Source organism: Chelon labrosus (assembly GCF_963514085.1).
Source record: "Chelon labrosus genome assembly, chromosome: 19".
Classification (NCBI taxonomy): Eukaryota; Metazoa; Chordata; class Actinopteri; order Mugiliformes; family Mugilidae; genus Chelon; species Chelon labrosus.
In genome coordinates, this window is record NC_140352.1 from 8393756 (window position 1) to 8415517 (window position 21762).

The window sequence follows — 21762 nt, forward strand, 5'->3', positions numbered from 1 at the left end:
GGCAACCCTACACTGCTAGAGCAAACATCAATTTTTGCTTCTTGGCTGTCAGGCACCAAAGTGAGATGAATTATCAGAGCAATACAAGGTGCAGAGCGGCGTATGATGGATCTGGCCCTGCCCTCTAATCCCCGCTTTTTCATTTCCGCTAAGATTCTGTTTCATTTGCCCTCGAGCATAAGATGGATATGGAGGCAGGGTTTGGGAAATCAGCTGCCTCTAGACTCACTGACACATATCACAAGTAAAGTTTCCGTTTATTGTTGGTTAGCTTGAGAATTTGTTCTTGAAGATAAACGCCCGAGATGGATGACGGCTCGCTTTGGTGGCCATTAAACGACGTTTCCATGAGCACGTTGGGTATTTTTGTCTTTTCCCTTCAGGTGGTTAATCATTTGTCGTGGTTGCTCGATGATCCACCTGAAAGCTTTGGTTTCTTGCTCTGATTGTGACATCTATTGAGGTCACTCTGCTGTTCTTAGAAAACAGGGATGTCACAATAAAAGGAACTGTGTCACTAGTGCCAGTTCCACTGCATTCCAGTTATTTCTATACCGGATTTTGACTAAAGGAATGAGATCAACCAGATTCAATTTTCAATTCAATTCAATTTTATTTATATAGCATCAATAACAATACAAATTGTCTCAAAACCCGGCCTGAAACCCCCAGAGCAAGCCTGAAGGCGACGGTGGCAAGGAAAACTCCCTTTTAACAGGAAGAAACCTTGAGCAGAACCCAGCTCATATGGAGGGACCCATCCAGGGGAGGGGAAGGGAGGGGATGGGGGACACACAGCGGTTAACATGCTATACAGTAATAGCACAGAATTGCATGACTAGTAGTAGATAGGAAGTCAGAGGACAAGAGCTCTGTGCCAGAGAAAAGAAAGTGGATGATGCGAGAGAGGAAAGAGAAGAGAGAAAGAGGACATGTGTTCAATGCATCGTCCCCCAGCAGCCTAGGCCTATAGCAGCATAACTAAGGGATGGTTCAGTCCAGCCCTAATTAATATGCTTGATCAAAAAGGAAAGTATTAAGCCTGACCTTAAAAGTAGAGAGGTTGTCTGCCTCCCGAACCCAAACTGGGAGCTGGTTAAATGTGTTGCGTCTTGTGACAATACAATGTTCTGCTGGGAAACTTTTGGAGGACACACACAAAAAATGCTTTAGGAATAACTCAAAAAAAACATGAAGAACATCTCAAGGTGTTGACCTGGCCTCCAAATTCACTAGATCCCAAACTGATCAAGTATCTGTGGGATGATCCACAGAGGCCCCTCCCCTCAACCCATAGAACCAAAAGGCCTCCACTAACAACATTCACCACAGGACACCCTCAGAAGGCCCATGTCCATCTTCTGATGAGCCACAACTGTTTTGGAGACAAAAGGGAGACCTAGCACCCTGTACTGTAGTATCCGTGGTATTGTTGATACCATGGTATTGCTGATTTCTGTTGTCACATGGGTGTAGACTCTCGTGTTCTCTGTTTAACGGTTTATAATGCTAGTAGAGGATTAAATTTAGCCTTCATGTTCAATACAAACAAGTCACGACACGCAGGAGGCATCACCCGATTAAGCTTAAGGTAACCTTGTACAAGAACCCAGAAAAGGATGCCTTAACTTTTACATCTGTGTTTATTGTATCAGCGTTTCTTTTTGTACTGTTCCTCCTCTGCAACCGCTCCTCTCGGCAGCTCCTCGGAGCGTCATATACCTCCGTCGCCCACAACAAAATCAGAATTGATAGATCCGCTTGTTACCAGTGAGGGAGATTTCTTTTTTCTCTCCTGAACCTTTCTTTTCTCTGACTGCTTTGTTTACTTCCTTCCATGCTCCTTCTGTCCGATATAAAATATGAGAGTTGCCATGGTGATAATACTGGGTTGGTACCGCCGATAAAAGTGGAGGGATGAGCTGTGAGGGGACCGGCTGGCCTTGACGTCTTCCTTGACTCCAAAGATCTCTCATCGCCGTGATAGACCCGCAGATTACGCTTGGCTACTTTGTCGCGACCTTAGAGCTGGAGACGGCACAGAGACATACCTGAACCTTTCCATTTTCCGTCACGTCCCCGCCTCAACAGCTGGTGTGGCATGTGTTTCTGCTTTGCATTTAGTCCCTAATTGCTCCACGGTGAAAGGTCTGAATTCCTTTTTCTGGGAGAGATCCTGCGCTCAGTGTGTCTTGCGTTGTGAAACCGCAGCAAGCTGGGAATATGCTTGCGAGACTCATCACCTGCATTTAATTTGCCACCAGGATTTGCCAGCTGATCCACGCGCCTCCGAGCAGCAATTGCATTTGTTTTGAAGCTTAAGACTCATTCATGAGCAGCACATTACAGGAGTAAAATCAATAGTAACACTGGCGAATGTATGGCGGTCCTGTTGGCAGGCGTGATTGAATGTTGGGAGTAGGCTTAAGGGGCTTATGTGTCTGTATGCAGCCCCGGAGCCCTACTGCAAGCCCCACACTGGGGCTTACAGCGTGTAAAGTTTGCTGAAGGCTCTTTATCTTGGGGATTCATTCGCAGCAGAGGAGATGTAAAGAATGAGCAAATGTGGGATACCCTCCAGCTGATTTAGCCTCTCTAGTCTGGATAGCGAGGGGAATTGCTGCAGCAGGCGGCGGTGACTTCTCCAGGCGGCTGCCTGCTTTGAAGCTCTTTCTCCTTCTATTAATAAAGCCACCGCCAAGTCTTTGAGTAATGCCGCCTTTGCTGAACTATACGTTAAAACTTAAAAAAGACCAACCGACCTATAACTCAGTACAAGGGGTTATTCACATACTCGTGATTAATTAACTGCAACCCTTGTTCTTCACTTAGGAGAGTAAGAAGTTTGAGGAGTGTGAGGGAACCACTACTTTATACACACTTGTCTCTTTGGCAATTTCTAATCAGGTTTCTGTCTAAATTTGTTCTCCGTATTTTAATGCTCAGGAGCTGAGGCTAACCGAGGCCTACAAGCCCTCCTAGATGAAAGAGTCTAGCCCTGCCTGACTCAGAAAAGCATTTCAATATTAATTTAACATGAGTTGCACTGGTTTCTGTGAAGCATGACACAGAGGGAAGTGAAGCAGTCATCACGTAGCATGAGAAGAAGTGCAGGAAACATGAATAATGGATGCGTGCGCTGATGATTTTCTCTGCAGCGCCGTTAATTGTCGCCATGTAACAATGGTAGCGGACATTTGTCTGAAAACGTGAACGAAATCAAGTGCATCGCTCTAAATAACTAAGCGATAGACGATATCAGAAGATAAAAAGCAAACTTGATTCGTGAGACGGGCCGGGCGAGGCAAGTGCTCGGCGTTGTTTCTGCCCCGCTGTGTGTTTGTGGGTCAGGCCTAATTACGGCTCTGGGAGAGGTTCTTCTGCAGAAACTGAATGCATTGTGAGGATTAGATGCCATGAAGAGGCTGAGTTGCATCAGTTCCAGGACGGCTGCACCAACAGTGATCTGTGCTGAGATTAAATTCCCAACACAGTGTGGAATACTTATGGAATCGGCATATAAATATGCAAAGTCTGCTGGCAAGGGATGAGATTTTAGAAATAGAACTAGATTTTGACATGTACACCAATCAGCCACAACATTATGACCACTGACAGGAAAAGTGAATAACTAATTCAACCATAATTGACCATCTTGTGACAATACAATGTTCTGCTGGGAAACTTGTGGACCTGGCATTTGTGTGGATGTTACCGAGACCAGACTAGGCACCCCCACCCCATAGCAATGACACTCCTTGATGGCAGCAGCCATCCCCAGCAGGATGCAGCTTGGGACAGGCACACACACAAAAATGCTTTAGGAACAACTCAAATTCCTCCAAATTCACTAGATCCCAAACTGATCAAGTATCTGTAGGATGATCCACAACAGAGGCCCCTCCCCTCAACCCATAGGACCCAAAGGCCCCCCACTAACAACATCATGTTGCCAGACACCACAGGACACCCTCAGAAGGCCCATGTCCATTCTCTGATGAGTCACAACTGTTTTGGAGGCACAAGGGAGACCTACACAATATTAGGAATGTGGTCTTAATGTTATGCCTGATTGGTGTACATAGATTAGTCAGGCACATATCTCAAACAAAGCTTTTGTGGCCGTCTGGTCATCAACAAAGTCTCTTAACCCTAACCCCATTACCTCGTCTAAGGCTGCTTGTGTGTCTAGATGTTCATCCACCTTTTTTTCCGGAAGTTATGAGGTTAAAGCATCTGGTAGGTTTTCATTTCAGTTATAGAATGGAAAATCCTACACAGAAGTATGAAGAATGTCCTTTTGTCTTTATTTCTAGATCATCCTCAGATATTTGTTTCACACACGTTTCTCTTTTGTCAGCTGAAAGTACGCTAGTCTAATGCCGTTATTTATGGACGTCTGTCTTCATCCGGCAATATCATTCTTACTTCAATATGTAGTGAAGAGTTGGGAGACAGGCAGTCGCTTGTAATGCTCGCGCCTCTTATCAGACCTTAGATTCATTAATCTGGATGTGCTTTCATGCATTTTCAAGGCAATTTTAATTACATTCTCTTATCTTAAATGCATTTTTTTCTATTAGCGAGTCGAGTCAAAACTGGGAGGCGCAGTGTTAAAGTATAATGGTAAATTACCATTGTACGCTCTTATTCTTCAAAAGTATTTATGCAAATGCGGCGACTTATTGTTCGGCTTTAATTGGCCCTACATCTTTTGTTGGTTGATGACAAACATCGTCTCTTAACCGTCTCGTGTCTCTCTGCTCTTCATGTGTTAGCTGTCTCGTGATAGCTGATTGTAATTATGCGCAAGTCTCTTCATCAACTCTTGCGCATGTTTGGCTCAGACAGTCAACAGTATGAGCTCCATCCATTCAGACTAATGGTCAGGAAAGGCCCTTCCAAAATATGTTTCCCGTTGCTTCCTTTTCTCCCGTACGTATCTGGCTTTGTTCATGCCCATCAAACGAAGGACCCTTGACTGGCAGCAGCAGCCTCTTTTCGCCCGGGCTGCCACACGTTGGCTTTCCCTTATCTCTTCCCCTCAGCACATCGACACTCTGCTAACCAGGGCCAGGATGGTGCGTTGCAAAGTAAAGACAGCACTTTGGACACCTCACAGGCATTATAATCAGCGGAGACAAAGCGCTGTGGAGTGGAGGGCAGCAGGTTAATGAGATCACCCACCGAGCGAGGGCGGCTACCTTTTCAAAACCTGGGAGGCCGAGTCTGCCTCGGTGCTCGGGATCCAATCAGCTCGGCTCGCCGTCGCCGGGCCGTCAAAAATCAGAGGCGCAAAAAGAGTCGTTCCGTCCTCTATTTGAACTTGATTGTGTATTCTTCCTCTTTTCCAGGGGAGCTTCGTGGCCAGCATGACGGCCACGCTGAGGCAGATGGACGACTATCATTACGCTCACCTGATCAGCACCTTCGGCAAGATAAGGAGCGACGTGGTGGTGAGTACACCTTCAGGACGCATTGTCACGTAATAACTTAAAATGCTCCAGTGTGTCTTTTTTTCTAGAAATCAAGAGTTAGGTTACATCTGTTGGAGAAATATTCCCCCCCCTCCCCCCTCCCCCCCACGACAAAGTGTGAAATTGAATTTCTTTAGGTCTTTGCTCCTGGGCTTGTGCATATACAGCGTGCTCTCAGTGATAGCAGCTCCTGAAGGGGAAACGGATAGCTTGTTGCAGCCAACAAGTTGTGGAGAGGGGATAAATCTCTGAGGTTATGGATTTCAGCTCTGAATAATTCTGCCCTCAAAGCGATATTTCTCTCGTATCTGCTGCCAGATTAACATTCTATTACTCCTCTCTAACAAGTAGGAAAATCCCACTGTTTGCTTTCCTTGGGACTTTTAAGCTGAAGAAATATGATGTATATTTCTAGTATAAGCTATTCAAGACGTCTGCAAATATTTTGCCATTACTTGCAATTAGATTACTACATTTCTGCACTTAGCTCAACATCCCTTTTAGTCTGTTTTTTTTATTAAGGCATGAATAGAGCTCTCTGATGTTCATAATTGTACACAGGGCATATGTTTGTGGCTGCTTTTGTTGCACTGATTGCTGGATAAGTAATCACTGTGATGAAGCCGGGGTCTATTCACAGATTTATTGTTCCTGACGCCCGTGTGTGGGCCATGCACACATTTCAGAGCTGGCTCCCGAAAAAAAAAAAAAAAACAGAAGTTGTTTTTGAGATTTTTCTTCTTGACACGCCGCCACAAAGCGCAGGGATTCATCCATCCAGGGGTGAACGTCTGCAGCCAGAAATAGATGCTTATTTATGTTAAAGGTGTTTAGCTGGCATAGACTTAAAATGTTGTGAATGTGACAGAGGAGTAAGCTTAAATATGTAGATGCAGCCGTTTATGCAGGCCTTAAGTGTTAAAGCAGAGCTACACAGAGAAAAGCTGTGACATGTAAATAATGTGAATTGCTTGGTTAAATATAACAAAAGGCTTCGGATGTGAGAATGAGCTGATGATGAATTTGCACTTCTGAAAAAGCTGAGGAGGAAGCCTGTTTGCTGCCGAAAATGTCTTTTAGTTGTGAACCTAGTTGTCAAGTAACTAATATTTACATGTCCTAATCCTATGTTATTGTCCTTTAACACAGCAGTGCCATTAAAAACATGCTGGATTATTGGGTTCAAGGCATAGACTGTATATAGATATGGACAACGTGTCACCACTTCTTTGCATTGGCCAAACTGAGGCTAGTTTCCCGGGGATACGGGCGGGGAGTAGAGCCACTGGTAGTTTCCATTATGTCACATCCTTGAAAAATATATATTTGACCCAGGGGTCGCGTTAACCGAATATTTTCCGTCATTGACCGTTTTTTTTGAAAGCCATCCATCATTTTGTCAGATTGCAATTCACACCCCTGACCACTTGGTGGCGAGTGACCTTATTAATTGGCTCTTGTCTCTCATCGAAGTTTGCGTAACCATAGACCATATACAATATGTATGTATATATGTTTATGCAGCTAACGGCTACCAAAATGGAATTTGCATACCACCGAAGCACTTCATCCCCACGGTACCGTTTACGCTAGCAGTCCCGTACGGACAAGACGTGTCGGAAGCCGAAACTTTTTTTTTTTTTGTTACCATTTAAAGTCAATACTGTTCTGAAAAAAGTACTTAATGTTAATGAAACTTTTATGAAAATTAAATGCTACTGAATATGTCTTTTTAAAAATTAAAGTGACGGATAAAAATGGATTATGACGGGATTTTTATGACCTTGTCAGTCAAAATGACGACAACGTATAAGTCTAGCGCAACCTCTGATTTGACGTGTACTTTAGTGTTTTAGTTTGGCCCAAGTCCCATCCACTAAGATGGAGGGGATGGAGCTTATGATCTATACTGCAGCCAGCCACCAGGGGGAGCTCTACTTACTTCACTTTTGAGGAGCTGTTGCGCCGCCCATCGTTATACAGTCTATGCTTCAAGTCCAAGGGGCCAAAGCATGAATCAGCTTGACCTTAAAAACAAATCTAAAAAACCTGTTTCTGCCTGAAAGCCTCAAACTCTTAACAGTTCATTTCAGATTGCTCTTATCTCGGAGGTGGGAAGAAGAGCAGTTTTCATTTTGAGAACTTTCTTTCTCTTGCAGGATTTCCTAATGGAAACATTTATCATGTTTAAAGATCTCATTGGAAAAAACGTCTACCCCTCGGACTGGATCATAATGAACATGATGCAAAACAAGTAAGTGCGACACCGCTGGACACGCATGCAGGCACATGCGCGCACACACAAACCATGCTGCTTTAAACTCCCCACACTGTTGTTGCTAAGGAACAGTGGTTAGAAGTGGGTAAGAAAATTTTCAAATGTTTTTCTCTCCATGCAAATATCGGCACAAGGCCTCAGCAGTGTAGCAATCAGATGAGCAGTCAGCGCAGCCGCAAACAATCACATGAATTATAGATGCTCTGGTGTATGCTGCCTGCTAATCTCTGAACTTAGTCTCAGCATCTCTTTACTTTCTGGCGTGTTGTGCTGCTTGCTGCTGCTGCTGCGGCCTTCTGTTTTATTGATGTGAACCTTGCCTGATTTGATTTCAGTTGAAAATATAAAACGAGAGAACTTGTGCTCTGCAGATTTAGAGTTTAGCCGAGTGCTGTGCTTTTGTGCACATGTCAGAAGAAATTAGAGTCTTTGCAGTATTTTGGTGGGGGATTTCTTTTTATGTACGCTGATCAGCCAAAACATTACGACCACTGACACAGGAGAAGCAAATAACATTGTTCATCTTGTGACAATTCAATGTTCTGCTGGGAAACCTTTGGACCTGGGATTCATTCATGTGGATGTTACTTAGACATGTAGCACCCACCTAGACCAGACCAGGCACACCCCCACCCCATAGCAGTGACACTCCTTGATGGCAGCAGCATCCCCAGCAGGATGCAGCCACAACAACGGTTTAAAAAAAAATATGAGTCAGCCAAAACATTATGACCACTGAGACAGTAGAAATGAAACGGTCACAACTGTTTTGGAGGTACAAGAAAGACTTACACAATATTAGGAAGTTGGTCATAATGTTACGCCTGATCGGTGTATATATGTATTCTTCCATTTGTATCTTCTTAGAAGAGACATGTAACAGAATCAGTTGTAGTCCTCTGTTACGCAATGGCCCTGCAATAGCTGTCAGATGAAAACCATTAGTCCGCTGTTTGACAACCAAAAAAGAAAATTCCCTCCTCCCCACCAGCGACCATGCATTATTAAAAAAGCTGGATGTGTTTCACGCAGCGACCAGCGATCCGTGGTCACTGAGAAAATGACCTAAATGAGTAATTTGCCATTTTGCACCTCTTCTTTTGTTTAAATCGAGGCTAAACGTGATTATTATGAGCTTTTTTTGAAATGTGTAACACGACTCTTCTCACTGCGGAACTTTTCTTTTTTCACACTCAATTAAAAAAAGCTGCTCAAGACGGACGGAGACGAAAACATGTTGTCGACGTGGCCGCCCAAATTGTTCATCTTGTCGAACTTGAAGAACTTGTTGTTTTGCTGCTGCCATATTTTTTATCCCTGACAGAAAACCCATCACTTCAATTCTTGTTTACCCCAGAGGGGGGGGGTGAGGGGAGCCACCATCCAAGGAAAGAACGTTTTTATTCCAGCTAGAGAGAAACCGTCTGACATAGTTATTAGTAGCTAATATTTTTCCTAACAAACTTTCACTCCGCCGCTGCCAGTCCAACTTAAAAAGTCTTTCAGATCGGGCAAAATCGAGCCACAGTTTGTTATTTCTAAAACTTTCTTCACATAGGCAACGGCGCCCAACCTTTAAATATCCTTGTAAATTGGGTGAAAGTTACTTTTTCAAGGAACACTCGGTCAAAAACATTGACGACGCCAAAATTGAAAAAACAAGGCTTGGAGCTTTTTTTTTCTCTTTCGCTTCAAAGTGTCCATTTACTGCAGGTGCAGAGCTTTTATAACAGCAGTTGACTGTGAGCGGTTATCAGCCCCTGCCCACCCTTTCCAAAGCCATTCCAGCATCATTGCCAGCTAGGACATTTGACTAGAAATTGCATTGCTACCCAGTTTAGGTTCTATTGCTTTCATTAGTCCGTCTGATTGCTGCGAGCCAGATTCCTTTTGGAATTCAGAGCGTCCCCCCCACCCCGCCCCGTACAAACATTGTCAGCCACCTGGGTCACAATGCAGGCGACACCGGCATAGCTCTGTAAAGATGCTCCCGTGTGCCCTGCAGGTGCACAAATCACATCTGTTCTGCTGTAGACTGAGCTGCCGTGGCAGGGTATAAGCCAGTCCTGACCCCTCGGTACCACACACACAAAACACATCAACAATGCATGACTCTGTGTGAATTCATCACAATAACAAGCTCACTCACACTCTCCATACTCACCGCGATCCCGCGCTTTCAGGAGCGCCTTTAGGGATGTGGCGAGCAACCGGGCGGCGGCGGTTCACGCTCACATCATGCTTTGTAACGTAGGAAATATTTGCAGACTGGAGGCCGGCGCGTCATCTCCCTCGCCTCAGCTGAATCTCCCTCCACGGATCCTTTGTCTATTTGCACTCATTGGTGGCTGCCAAGAGATAGATGGTGCATTCACCCACTTGGTGGAGTCAAATTGTAGTTTAGCTCAGTAAAAGAATAAGCCCGTCCAAGTCTGACTCATCTCACCATATTAACGCACAAGACAGTTCAAATGCCGCAGGTGTCGGTTTCTCTGAAAATGATCAAAACTCCCCCGTTTGCTGCCACCCAGTGTGTTTCCTGCACCTCATATACCCCCTTTTCCACCAACATGGTACAGGTTATGTTGCGATTGATGCACCTGCTGTAGTTTTAAACCATTTGGTGCATTTAGCTAAAATTAATTTAGTTCGAAAACCTTTGGAAAGTTGGTTTCCTGTACTGGAAACGGAAAAAAAAATGCCACACTGTGCTTCACTTGAAGTGCAAAGCATGACGACAACAGTGGGTTTATCTTATTCTACAATATTATATACAGTAATATATAAAAAAGGAGTTTTCGTCTGTAGACTGTTTTACTGTGATATTCTTCACCAGCTTCTTATCACCAATAGTGGGATCCTTGCTCGTTTTTGGGGATGAAAACAAATATCTGTCCAGGGGAGAAAAAATATGCCGACAGGTAATTAGCGCCACCCGTCATCTTGCTACTTACTGCTTCTTTCAGTTGCGCGTCGTGCGGCGCTCTCTTTTGATGGCTCGTCTTTGATTAAAACGGTTCCCCTCAAATCGGTGGCGACGCGGGCTGATTTGCTCGACAGCGCCAAGTTTCAAAGAATAACGCAACCAGTTTAAGAACATGAAGAAAGCGAGATGGTAAGGTGACACGTATACATATATATGTTCCATTAACAATCTTAAGAGAAAAAAGAAAGTTGTGTATATGCAGCTGGGTTTCTTTTTCTTTTTAGTACAGGGGAGCAGTGAAGACTGAATTCAAAGCAGCCTCCGCAAACTTGAAGTGTCATGGTGGGAGCACCAGTTTGAGGTTAATTACTATGTTTTAGGCTTTGTTCATTTTTATTTTTAGCCACTGATCTTCCAAAATTCTGAAAAACACATCCCCATGCCATATTATCGCCTTATAAAATCAGTTTTGCTGACTTGACTTCAATGAACGTGGAGCAACATTCGAATTCAAAAGTCGGGTCAAACTGTTCTCTGAATCAAATAACTCTAAATCAAATTATAGTCAATCAGTCTGACATAGTAATGTGGTTTAGTTCAAATATAATAATCATGGTTATAGGCCTTTTTCAAAGCACATTACGACACTTCATGAAACACATGTGAATAGGCCTTAGCCTCCCTTATAGTCTTGCTTCTGGGATATTCACATGTGTCACATTCAGCGGATTGCCACCCCCAGCACCAGCCGACCATTCTTTCATGTCCACACAATGTGATAGCACCGCTAATGAGATAGGCATCACCTCCCACTCCTTCCTTCTCCACCCATCAACTCTTACTTCCTCCGGGGTGTAAACTGATTTATGGGCTTTAATTGCCCCGGAGACAGCGGCGTCAGCCTGGTTAGCCGGTGACTGCCATTTCCCCTGTGCCAACTGGCCGTGCCTTAGCACTGACGGCTAATTGGCGATGGATATGAGCTCACACGTCTTCTCGAAAATGACGTAGCTTGCTGGCTAAGGCTGGTTGAGAACTTGGTTAGATGAGCTACAGGTTATCCTGTCATTTTGCTCGTAAATCACAAAGAATTGCAGGTGGAGGTTGGTGTGTGTGTGGTCCGAGGATTCCGACGAAGAGCCAACTCGCTATCATCTCAAAAAGACCCGGATTTAGTTTAAATGTAAAACCATTTTAGTCACCTTGTCACGAATTAACATTAAAAGGAACCAAGATTTACATAAAGTGCTTGAATTTGCATCGTAAACCTTCAAAGAACTCTACGCTCTTCATCCTCACAGCCTGAGATGTGTTGAATCACTGCATATTAAGTGCAGTCATCATCATCAACGTGAACATTGTCCTTGACAGTGTTTTTTTTTTTTACATTCACCTGGAAGGCAAAGCACTTGAACAGCTGTGGATGTGGCACCAACCAGAAGGCTTCATCAGCACAAAAACTGTGTAAAATGATCAGCTGTAATTAGTGATATTTAACAATCTGATATAAATGTTCTGTTTGTTTTTTTCTTCCCACGCTGAAAGCATTTACCCCTGTAATTACTTAAAAGGTATTTAACAAATGAAGTGAAATATTTTTCTCACAATCGTATCATTTTGAAGGTCATAAAAGAGTTTTTTAAGTCACGAGCTTCCTTTTTATCACACAGGATGCAGAGAGAAACCAAACCACTGTCTTCCATTTTTTAACATGCGGTTGTATATACAGTATATCATGGTTTTAAAAGTGCTTGAATCTTCAATTCATTAGATTCAAGTTAAGTTCGGATGCCCTTCTCAGTGTTCTCAATAGTTCATTTCCCTAATTACACCCAGAGTTTCTTACTTTTTGTTAATTATATTTAAGAATTGTAGTTGAATGGTAATCCCTCAGAGACCCCTGCATGGCACATGAAAAGATGAAAGTCGGGGACAAGTTGAAGAAGCAGCTCTATAACTCTATAACCCATTCCATCAGTCCCTCTCAGACTCATTAGGAAAAGGTTTCCTGAAGCTGGATGGCTGCCATTTGGAGTTGCCTAATGACTAAAGATTAATCCAGGACCTGGAGTGCAGGTCTTGAAGGCTAGAAGGAAAGAGGACTGAGTGAAAAGACTGTGAATGATGATGTGAACCCCCCCCCCCCCAATACAACCCAGCACCCACCAAGATAGAATAGCACTGCCTATGATGTTATGTGTATCTCATTTGACGTGCTGTCGTCTTAACGAGAAAGCGATTCAATGAATACTGTTCGAAAACCTCTCAAGTTATCTTTATTTCTATTCAGGTCACATGGGCTCAGGGTCTTCACGAAATGTAAGATTCTTCTAAGACTTTCAGTCTCAGTTTATTTCAGCGATGAATCACTGTTGACCTAGATGTAAGGCTTTTTTATAAGATACACAGTTTAAATGTGACGCTTAAGTTCGGTTTATGCCTCTACGGAACATAGGCGGTGCAACCTAGGTACGTAGCTTACGCCGGCGGAAGCCATTTATACTTGTGCACTCGTCAGTCTTGCTGGCTCTGTAAAAATGCCACCCAAACGCTAATTGGCGCCGTGTCTTTTTTGCCAGTCGGGTTCATTTTTGTTTCTACTTCCTGCTTTACTTTCAACAATGGCGAATGAAACCTTCGCCAAAATTCCGGTGAAGAGGAGTCATTCAAAGGCTTGTACCTTTGAACCTCCTCAGTCAGTCTTTCTTCGGTGTGTCCCACTTTTATTGATCCAAAACAATCAATTTGAGAAATTGATTGTTGATTGAATTGATTGAAATTGAAGCGGACCAGTCAGGCTACGGCATTAGGGTCCGCATAGCGTCTGGGATGACGCCATAGCTACGTCAAAATGACGTAGAAGCATAAACCGTGCATAACACTTTCAATCCCAGTTGGTGTATTTCAGCGATGAATCATTGTTGACCTAGATATAAGGTTTTTTTTTAAGATACACAGTTTATATCCGACACTTTAGTTGGGTTTATGTCTCTACGGAACATAGACGGTGTAACCTAGGTACGTAGCCTACGCCGGAGGAAGCCACTTGTACTTGTGCGCTCGTCAGCCTTGCTGGCTCTGTAAAAACACCACCCAAACGCTAGTCGGCGCTGTGTCTGTTTTTCCAGTCGGGTTCATTTTTGTTTCTACTTTAGGGTCTGCGTAGGGTTTGACGCCATAGCTACGGCATCAAAATGACGTAGAAGTACAAATCTTTCAATCACAACACTTTCAATCCCAGTTGGTTTAGATATAAGGCTTTTTTTTTGTTTGTTTATAGAGATACACAGCTTACATCTGACTCTGAGGGCTAACAACAACCTGAACAAAAGTTTGAGCCGAAAATCTTTGTTATTGGATTACTTCTTCACATCCAACTGGGACAATGTGTTGAAGTGGTGATGACAGCCCATAGATGGCAAACCCAGGAATGCCGTGCAGATCGCTTTTACGTCCATATTTCTTCTTTGTAGTTGTAGTTAGCTAGACTGTTCACACACATGGCAGGTGTCAAGAAATGGAAAGGCAGGCAGCTTTACGTAGCTGTCCTGCTATACAGCTTTACAAATGTTGTAATATTTGTATAGATCCGTTCCCTGAATGTCAGGCACACCACTTTCACGGACTACTCAGAGTGCGCCACTTGAAGTTTTTGTTCGTGTCTGCCACTGTGTGCGTATCTGATTGATGCTAAGCCCTTTCCCAGGTAGGTATTGCCCGCGGAGCGCCGTGCACTTGAATGGCTCTGATCATACCCTGTCAGCTAGCCTTTAAATAATGCCCCCCAAAGAGCGATAACATCCAGTGTGATTTCTCTCAACCTGATTTTTATCAAAGCCATTATCAGGAAGCAGCAGGGTTGCTGGTTGTGTAGAAAAACTGTCTGTCAACTGGATCCACAATATTAAGCGTTCAAATGTACCATCACCATGAGGTAAAAATAGTCCATTAGAAACGGAAGTCTCTTAAGATTTCACTAACTTTCACTACAGGAGTATAATCAGTTCCTCTCTGTGTTATATTACAGTAAATAGACGAGCATAATATGGAAATTAAGTACCTCAAATATCGAGCGTGCTTAACTCTTCCACCTCTCTTTGCAGATGACCCTGATGTATTATTTTCTTTTTATCACAGACAAATTAAATCACATTTTTTCCCCCTGTTAGTTATGAAGCATCGCTTTGGATGTCACTCGGGAATCGAAGCCGATACTTCACTGGAGACCCAGCGGATGTGCTGCGGCTCGTTTCTGCCTCTCCTCCCTGAACATAACTGACATGTTTGCGGTACACAGTGAATGTTCCTTTTCACGCAATTACTTCTGTCTTTAGATCAGCAGTATGTCAAACCAACGGGCCCCGTTTTACGACTGTGTATCTGATGTTTATTTAATTTGGCATTCAAACAAGCATTGATGCCCCCTGCAATCAACATTGATTAAAGGGGCGCCCGTGGTAGGAATGTCAGCCAGCTAATATGCCAAGGTCTTATGTAATCATCCAAAATACACTGATTGTAACTGCTGTCGAGTCCAAGAAACCATTTCCACTGTATAACACATGTCTGCATGAAAACATCATTAAAAAGAGTGAACCTTATCCTCTAAATGTTCGATGCAAGACGTCCAAATGCTTTCACTGCGTTCATGTCAGTTGCGTTTTTTCCAGCACCGCCGTACTCGAGTGCAGAAACTTTGAGGTTTTCTGTTGCTGGCTACTATTTGGAGTTGTGTCTGAATCAGACTGCGTCGCTTCATTAGTAATCCATTCACCTCCTCACAATCTTTGGTCTGGATGAAAAGCAGCCTGTGGTGCCGTTGTAACCTCTCAGATCTCTGTGTCTGTGGGCTGGTGCAAGGCAGCTTGCTTCACATCTTCCTGGTGCTGCCAAGTCAAAGTGGCTGCAGCTTTTTTTGTCACAGAAATATGCAAAACAAAACAGGTCCTCATTAAACACTTTTTCTGTAGCTTTGTAAAAATTAAAAATGATCCAACACTTGGATTTATTAGCCGATACCTTCAAAACTAATGATATACAGCTTGGCCTTACCTGTACTTTCTATTTGGTGCTAAATAGCTAACATTGCATGCTAACACACCAAACTAAGATGACATAGTGGACTAATAATATACACCAACCAGGCATAACATTATGACCACCTTCTTGATATTGTGTAGGTCTCCCTTGTGCCTCCAAAACAGTTGTGTGATGTTATTAGTGGGGGCCTTTGAGGGGAGGGGCCTCTGTGGATCATCCCACGGATACTTTGTCAGTTTGGGATCTGGTGAATTTGGAGGCCAGGTCAACACCTTGTGCCGTTCTTCATGTTTTTTTAGTTCTTCCAAAAGCATTTTTGTGTGTGTGCCTGTGTCAGGCTGCATCCTGCTGGGGATGGCTGCTGCCATCAAGGAGTGTCATTGCTATGGGGTGGGGGTTCCTGGTGTGGTCTAGGTGGGTGTGCTACATGTAATTCAGCACATTTATTGCCATGTTTCTGGTATTTCACACATTTTCCACTCCAGATGCAAAGGACATTTCAGATTTAACAAAGAAGACCCATATTTTGTTCTGTCGAAAGATACATTTTTATCCCAGATAGGTATAAGAGGGTTTTTTAATGCTAAAAGTGGAGTGGGGCAATATGGTCCACTTCCCTCAGTGGAAATGGAAACATCTTAGAGATGATAACAGTACTTTGACTCCACCCCAATGATATGTTTGAGTCATTAAAGCTTCCCTTAGCATCCCCAGAGTTTGCTGCTCAGTAGAAATTCTTACAGCTGTACATCAATACATGCTGTATTTAACATAGGGGGAGAAGTTGTCCTACTGAAGGGAGAATTGGGTTAAAAAATTTTGGCAGATAAACCGATCTAATATTAGATCTGGTGTCTGAAATAATCTAATTTAATTAATTGGAATGATAATGAAGGTTTTTTTGACCTTGCATTATCTCAGAGCGCAGGCAGATGCGTCGGCTATTCAGCAATAGTATGCAAATAGCTCATGATCATTATCGGTAATGCTCTCTGAACTCAATTAGCAAGTATGATCTGCTGATAACTTTTCATTAGCATATAAGCTAGGTGTCGGTGGTGCAGATCATCTGACGGAGCTGGAAAATCTGTGCACCGTGGCTGCAGGAAGTCTCAAGATTCAAAATGGTTTAAAAAAAAAAAAAATCATGCAACACGGAAAAGTAAATGTACAGCAATCAGCGGTAATGGGGTGATTTCTCTGACACAGACAGTTTGATGGAGCATCATTTACCATAATGATGCCGTATGTATACTGTATCAGGACCACTCAAACGTGTAGGAGATGCCGTGTTGCTCTCACACAGCCTAATTAAAAAGTAAAACGTGCACTTGCATATCTTCTGTCTGCACGAGTAGAAAGTAAGGAAGTCTCGTGTTTTCAGGAGATGATTAGAGCTACCTTGATTTCCCCGCTGAACTAATGATGAAAAAGCAGAAAGCTGCGAGACGGCCAGCTGTTTTTTGGAATTGCACATTTGGAGGATGCTTTATGTGCTGGCTGGAGGCAGAAAGCAGGCGCTCAGTCCGTTGCTTAAATCTTTGATTACATTTGTTGTAGCAGTTTAAATTCCCCTGTCTTCAACATTTAGCTTGTAGTTGTAATGAAGTCATAAAGAACAGATTTTCATTGTCTCTCTCCCTCTCTTTTCTTCTGAGCATTGTGTTTTTCCTCTGTAGCATAATGACTGGCAGATTTTGCGTCGCAGCTGAGCGTCATCTCCGTGGCATTTGGTGGCGCCGCCGCAGACGGTGTAATATTCACTTTATGTTCACAACGCTCTTAATTCCCACTGATATCGCCGCGTCTGAACAAAGAACGATTAATTACAGGCGGTAATTACTTCTTTTTGTGAATAATTCCTCTTGAAAGTCAAATACAGACAATTAGTTTATCACCACTCTGTAAGGACGACAGTTTTAAACTTCCATGCTTTAAAGCCCACATTAAAAATATATACATCGAAATGTCTGAGAAATGATGTCTGAATTCCTTTAATCGTGCTTGAAACGGCCTTTCCGGGGTGTCTCAGTCAGAGCCCGCTGTGAGGGAGAGTATATTCTATTTCCATCCGCCTCATTAAGTTTTTCACTTTAATTAATGGCAGGATGTTCTCACAGAGGAACTGTCCTGTCTGTTCGTTAAAGCCCATTATACTGTACGTCTACGTCGCTGAGGACGGCTGCCGCCTTCAAATGGGCTTTTAGTTAGTTAGTTTACATCATTGTGTACCCTGCAACGTGAAGGAGAGGCCCCTCATAGAGAAGGTTTACGCAAAGCATCTCACTTTAGTGTGCAGAAAGTGCAGAAGACATGTGTTCATCTTCTTGGATCATCAGGCAGTTGTGGTGGAACCAGGAAGGATGATCTAGAAGAAGGTCGATTCAAATTTAACCAGAACATGTAAAAAACCATTTATCTCACTGATTTTCTCAATGTGTGGCCACAGCAGTTGGAGCGGTGCTACCTTACTAATATCTATAGAAACTACACCTGCAGCTATTGGTGATTATCTTCATACCCTTTGCCACTGTGAATTAGACTGTGTCAATGTATTCCAGTTGAACTTCAGTGGAACCAAGTTTAATGCAAATCATGGCAGATCAACATTACAGTATACTCATTATATTTGTCACAGTGCAGCACTGTACACCGATCAGGCATAACATTATGACCACTGACAGGAGAAGGAAATAACATTGACCACCTTGTGACAATTCAGTGTTCTGCTGGGAAACTTTTGGACCTGGCATTCAATCGTGGTTTCTTAAATATGTAACACTCACCTAGACCAGACCAGGCACCCCCACCCCATAGCAATGACACTCCTTGATGGCAGCAGCCTTCTCCAGCAGGACACACACAAAAACACTTTAGGAACAACTAAAAAAAAAACCATGAAGAACAGCACAAGGTGTTGACCTGGCCTCCAAATTCACTACATCCCTAACTAAACAAGTATCTGTGGGTTGATCCACAGAGGCCCCTCCCCTCAAAGGCCCCCCACTAACAACATTTTGTTACCAGACACCACAGGACACCCTCAGGAGGCCCATGTCCATTCTCTGATGAGTCACAACTGTTTTGGAGGCACAAGGGAGACCTACACGATATTAGGAAGGCGGTCATAATGTTATTCCTGATCGGTGTAGGTCATGACTGTGGTCACCTGTTGCACAAAAGCCAAAAATAAGTATATAAAATGTGACTCCGCTAACCAGTCAAACTTTAGTCGGCATGCTTGTCCAGACTCATATAATACATGTGCTCTGGAGGAATTTAATAAAGGTGTTTTTTGCATAAAATGTGACCTTCTGGTTCTAAAATGTCACCCCTTCATCATTTGGACATTTTCATGAAAAATTGTTAAAATTATCCTATGAATTCTTGAGTTATGGCCAAATGCACGATTTGTGAGGTCACGGTGACCTTTGACCACGAAAATCGAATCAGTTCAGTGAATATTTATGCTAAATTTACAGAAATCCCCCGGAGATACTCCTGAGATATCGCATTTACGAGAATGGGACATACGAACAACCTCAAAGCACAATAATGAATTAGTAATAATAAAAAAACGTGATTAAAATAGTTAATAATTAGCTCCGCACACGAAACAATAATCCTTCCTTAGCCCACAGGTGCAATGAAAGGAAAACACATTTTAGCATTAGTCCAGTGTTAAGCGTATCAACTATATTGGCATGTTCACAGCTGCAGAAAATTGAGTGAGGTGTGGAGGGGGGGGTGCCTGCGCTTGTGCATGTGCAGACAGGATGGTGGTAATGGGCTGTCTGAGTGCTTAGGAGATGGCGGGGGGTTGTCAGAGGCCAGAGAGCCAGAGAAATTGACTTCTAATAGCACATGCAAAGGTGCTCAATGACAGTTAACCTTTCCAGCTAATGATTAAGGTCACTCATAATATGTATCACACGTCAGCCTCCGATAGCATTTAGTCCGCAATGGAGATAAATGTATGACATGAATATTGCATGCCTTTAAAATACCACAGGTTCTGCGGCGCGGCTGTGTCAACATTTAGACCTTCCAGTCAGCTCAGAGGTCCCTGCTGCACACAACCGAAACGCAAAGAGATTCCAGGGCGATGCATGTGAAATTGATGATTCCCACAGTGAGACCCGGTTCCAGTAAGGGCTTAGCTTGGGCGGTGACAAAGGCAGGAGGCTTTCTTGGAGCTCCCCGTGCACCAGATGTCTGCTTACCTGCCAGTGTCAGTTACTTGAGCGTTAAATCTTAATGCCGCTTTATTGCTTGCTCACGAAACCCTGATGCAATCCACCCAAGTGGCAGAACAGTTGTCCTTGCTTCACCTTGACGCCTTTCCCCTATTCTGATGATTCTTCATATTCTGCTTCAGGCAATCCGTTGTTGCAGTTTGTTTATTGATTAGCAGGAAAATGCTCACACCAACTGAAACAGGGTCTGGGATTGTAAAACCTTATGGTGCTCGTTTCCTAAATAAATTTAGTCCCAGGGTTTCCCATACAATGTTAGTACTAGAGCAGGCCGCCAGGGTCCAATGTACTCAGGCATGGCCTCCTAACGAATTGGAATTTTTTTTTGCACGTTTAAATCAACATTGTGCTTCTTGAGTTGTTTTTCCTATTGCTCCCAAAGCATCTCTCCCTCCCCTCCCCCCAAACCCCCCAACACACACACCGGTTGATGGAGAACTCACGTTGCATGTGAAGCTATTCGTGTTGTGTTACAGCCACCGGTTAAAACCTGATATTTCATGCCCTTGATTTTTTAGACCATGGAGATTTAAAATCTTTTTAAGAGAGTTGGTCAAAACCTGGAGGAAACAACTCCAGACGTAACGTTAACTAGCTTCACTTTATAAGAGCTAGCTAGTACAGTTAAATTTGCTAAGATGTTATTTAATCTCACATACATTTGTCCACGTCTAGAAAGCCATTTATCAACAGCTTATGTTTAGTATTCATGCACAGGCTCCTGCTAACTGTCGCTAAATCATTCAATTGCTGTAATGACACTAAATCCCATATTAGCGCCATTACGGTAATTTAATGACGGACTGAAAAAAATCCTTGTGATCTTATTCTACGTGCAGACATTTCATGTACTGTATGAACTGTTTTTAATTCATACAGTATGCCGGATAGTATCATAATTAGAATTTTTTTTAGGGGAACTACTGTTTTTTACAACCTGGACCTTATTTCTGGCATAAAATACGATCATTTACTCACCCATATAACTTTTGTGTAATTTGTAGTCGGGAGATAATTAGATCAATGTATATCCATATAGTTGGAGTGACTGGGGCACCGAAACGCAGCCTCTAAATAACACACCTGCGACGGTCCGTCCACAACCTCAGAATCGGAAAAAATATTCAGCCGTGTTGCAAAAAACTAGCAGTTGCAAATTAAAGGTAAACAAGCCGACCGTCGCAGGTGCGCGCGCCCCTCAGAGATGACGTCATCCACTTCAGAAGACATCATCCGGGGTCTGTAGGTCAATCTACAGACCCCGGATGATGATAACAGGTAACTCCAGACTCAGCGGGGATAGCACTAGTGTATGATAACAAAATAATGGTGAAATGAACAAGTTTCGCAACATATAATGCGTTATTTAGAGGCTGCATTTCGGTGCCCCAGTCACTCCCATTATATGGATATACGCTGATCTAAATATCTCCTGAACGAGTGCAAATTACAGTTATATGGGTGAGTAAACGATCATATTTTATGCCAGAAATAAGGTCCAGGTTGTAAAAAACAGTAGTTCCCCTTTAAGACAGTGCACCCCACCAAAAAATTTAAAAAAATGCTATGCTAGGCATTTTTTTCCCCTCCCACATTCATAATATCATAGTAAGGGCTTTTTCATCAGTAGGTAGTTCATTGAGTTTGGATACCCACTTTGTTGTATGGCAGCTCCTACTGAGAAATAAAGTTAAATAGTGGATAGTCCTCTGACTCTGAGAGTAGCAATATCATAATTCCCCTTAAAAGCTTCATGCCACTTATGTTATTAACGTTTCATTCTGC

At 43.1% G+C, this 21762-nt stretch overlaps 1 protein-coding gene across 2 annotated transcripts in view; it reads left to right on the forward strand.

Annotated features, from left to right (window-relative positions):
* dock1 (dedicator of cytokinesis 1) overlaps positions 1 to 21762 on the forward strand; it is a 200906-nt gene that overhangs the window by 126538 nt on the left and 52606 nt on the right. For both annotated transcript variants that reach the window (XM_084567048.1, XM_084567047.1), the window contains 2 exons: positions 5355 to 5456; positions 7637 to 7731. In XM_084567048.1, coding sequence (XP_084423174.1) covers positions 5355 to 5456; positions 7637 to 7731 — 197 coding nt within the window. The remainder of the gene's footprint in view (positions 1 to 5354; positions 5457 to 7636; positions 7732 to 21762) is intronic.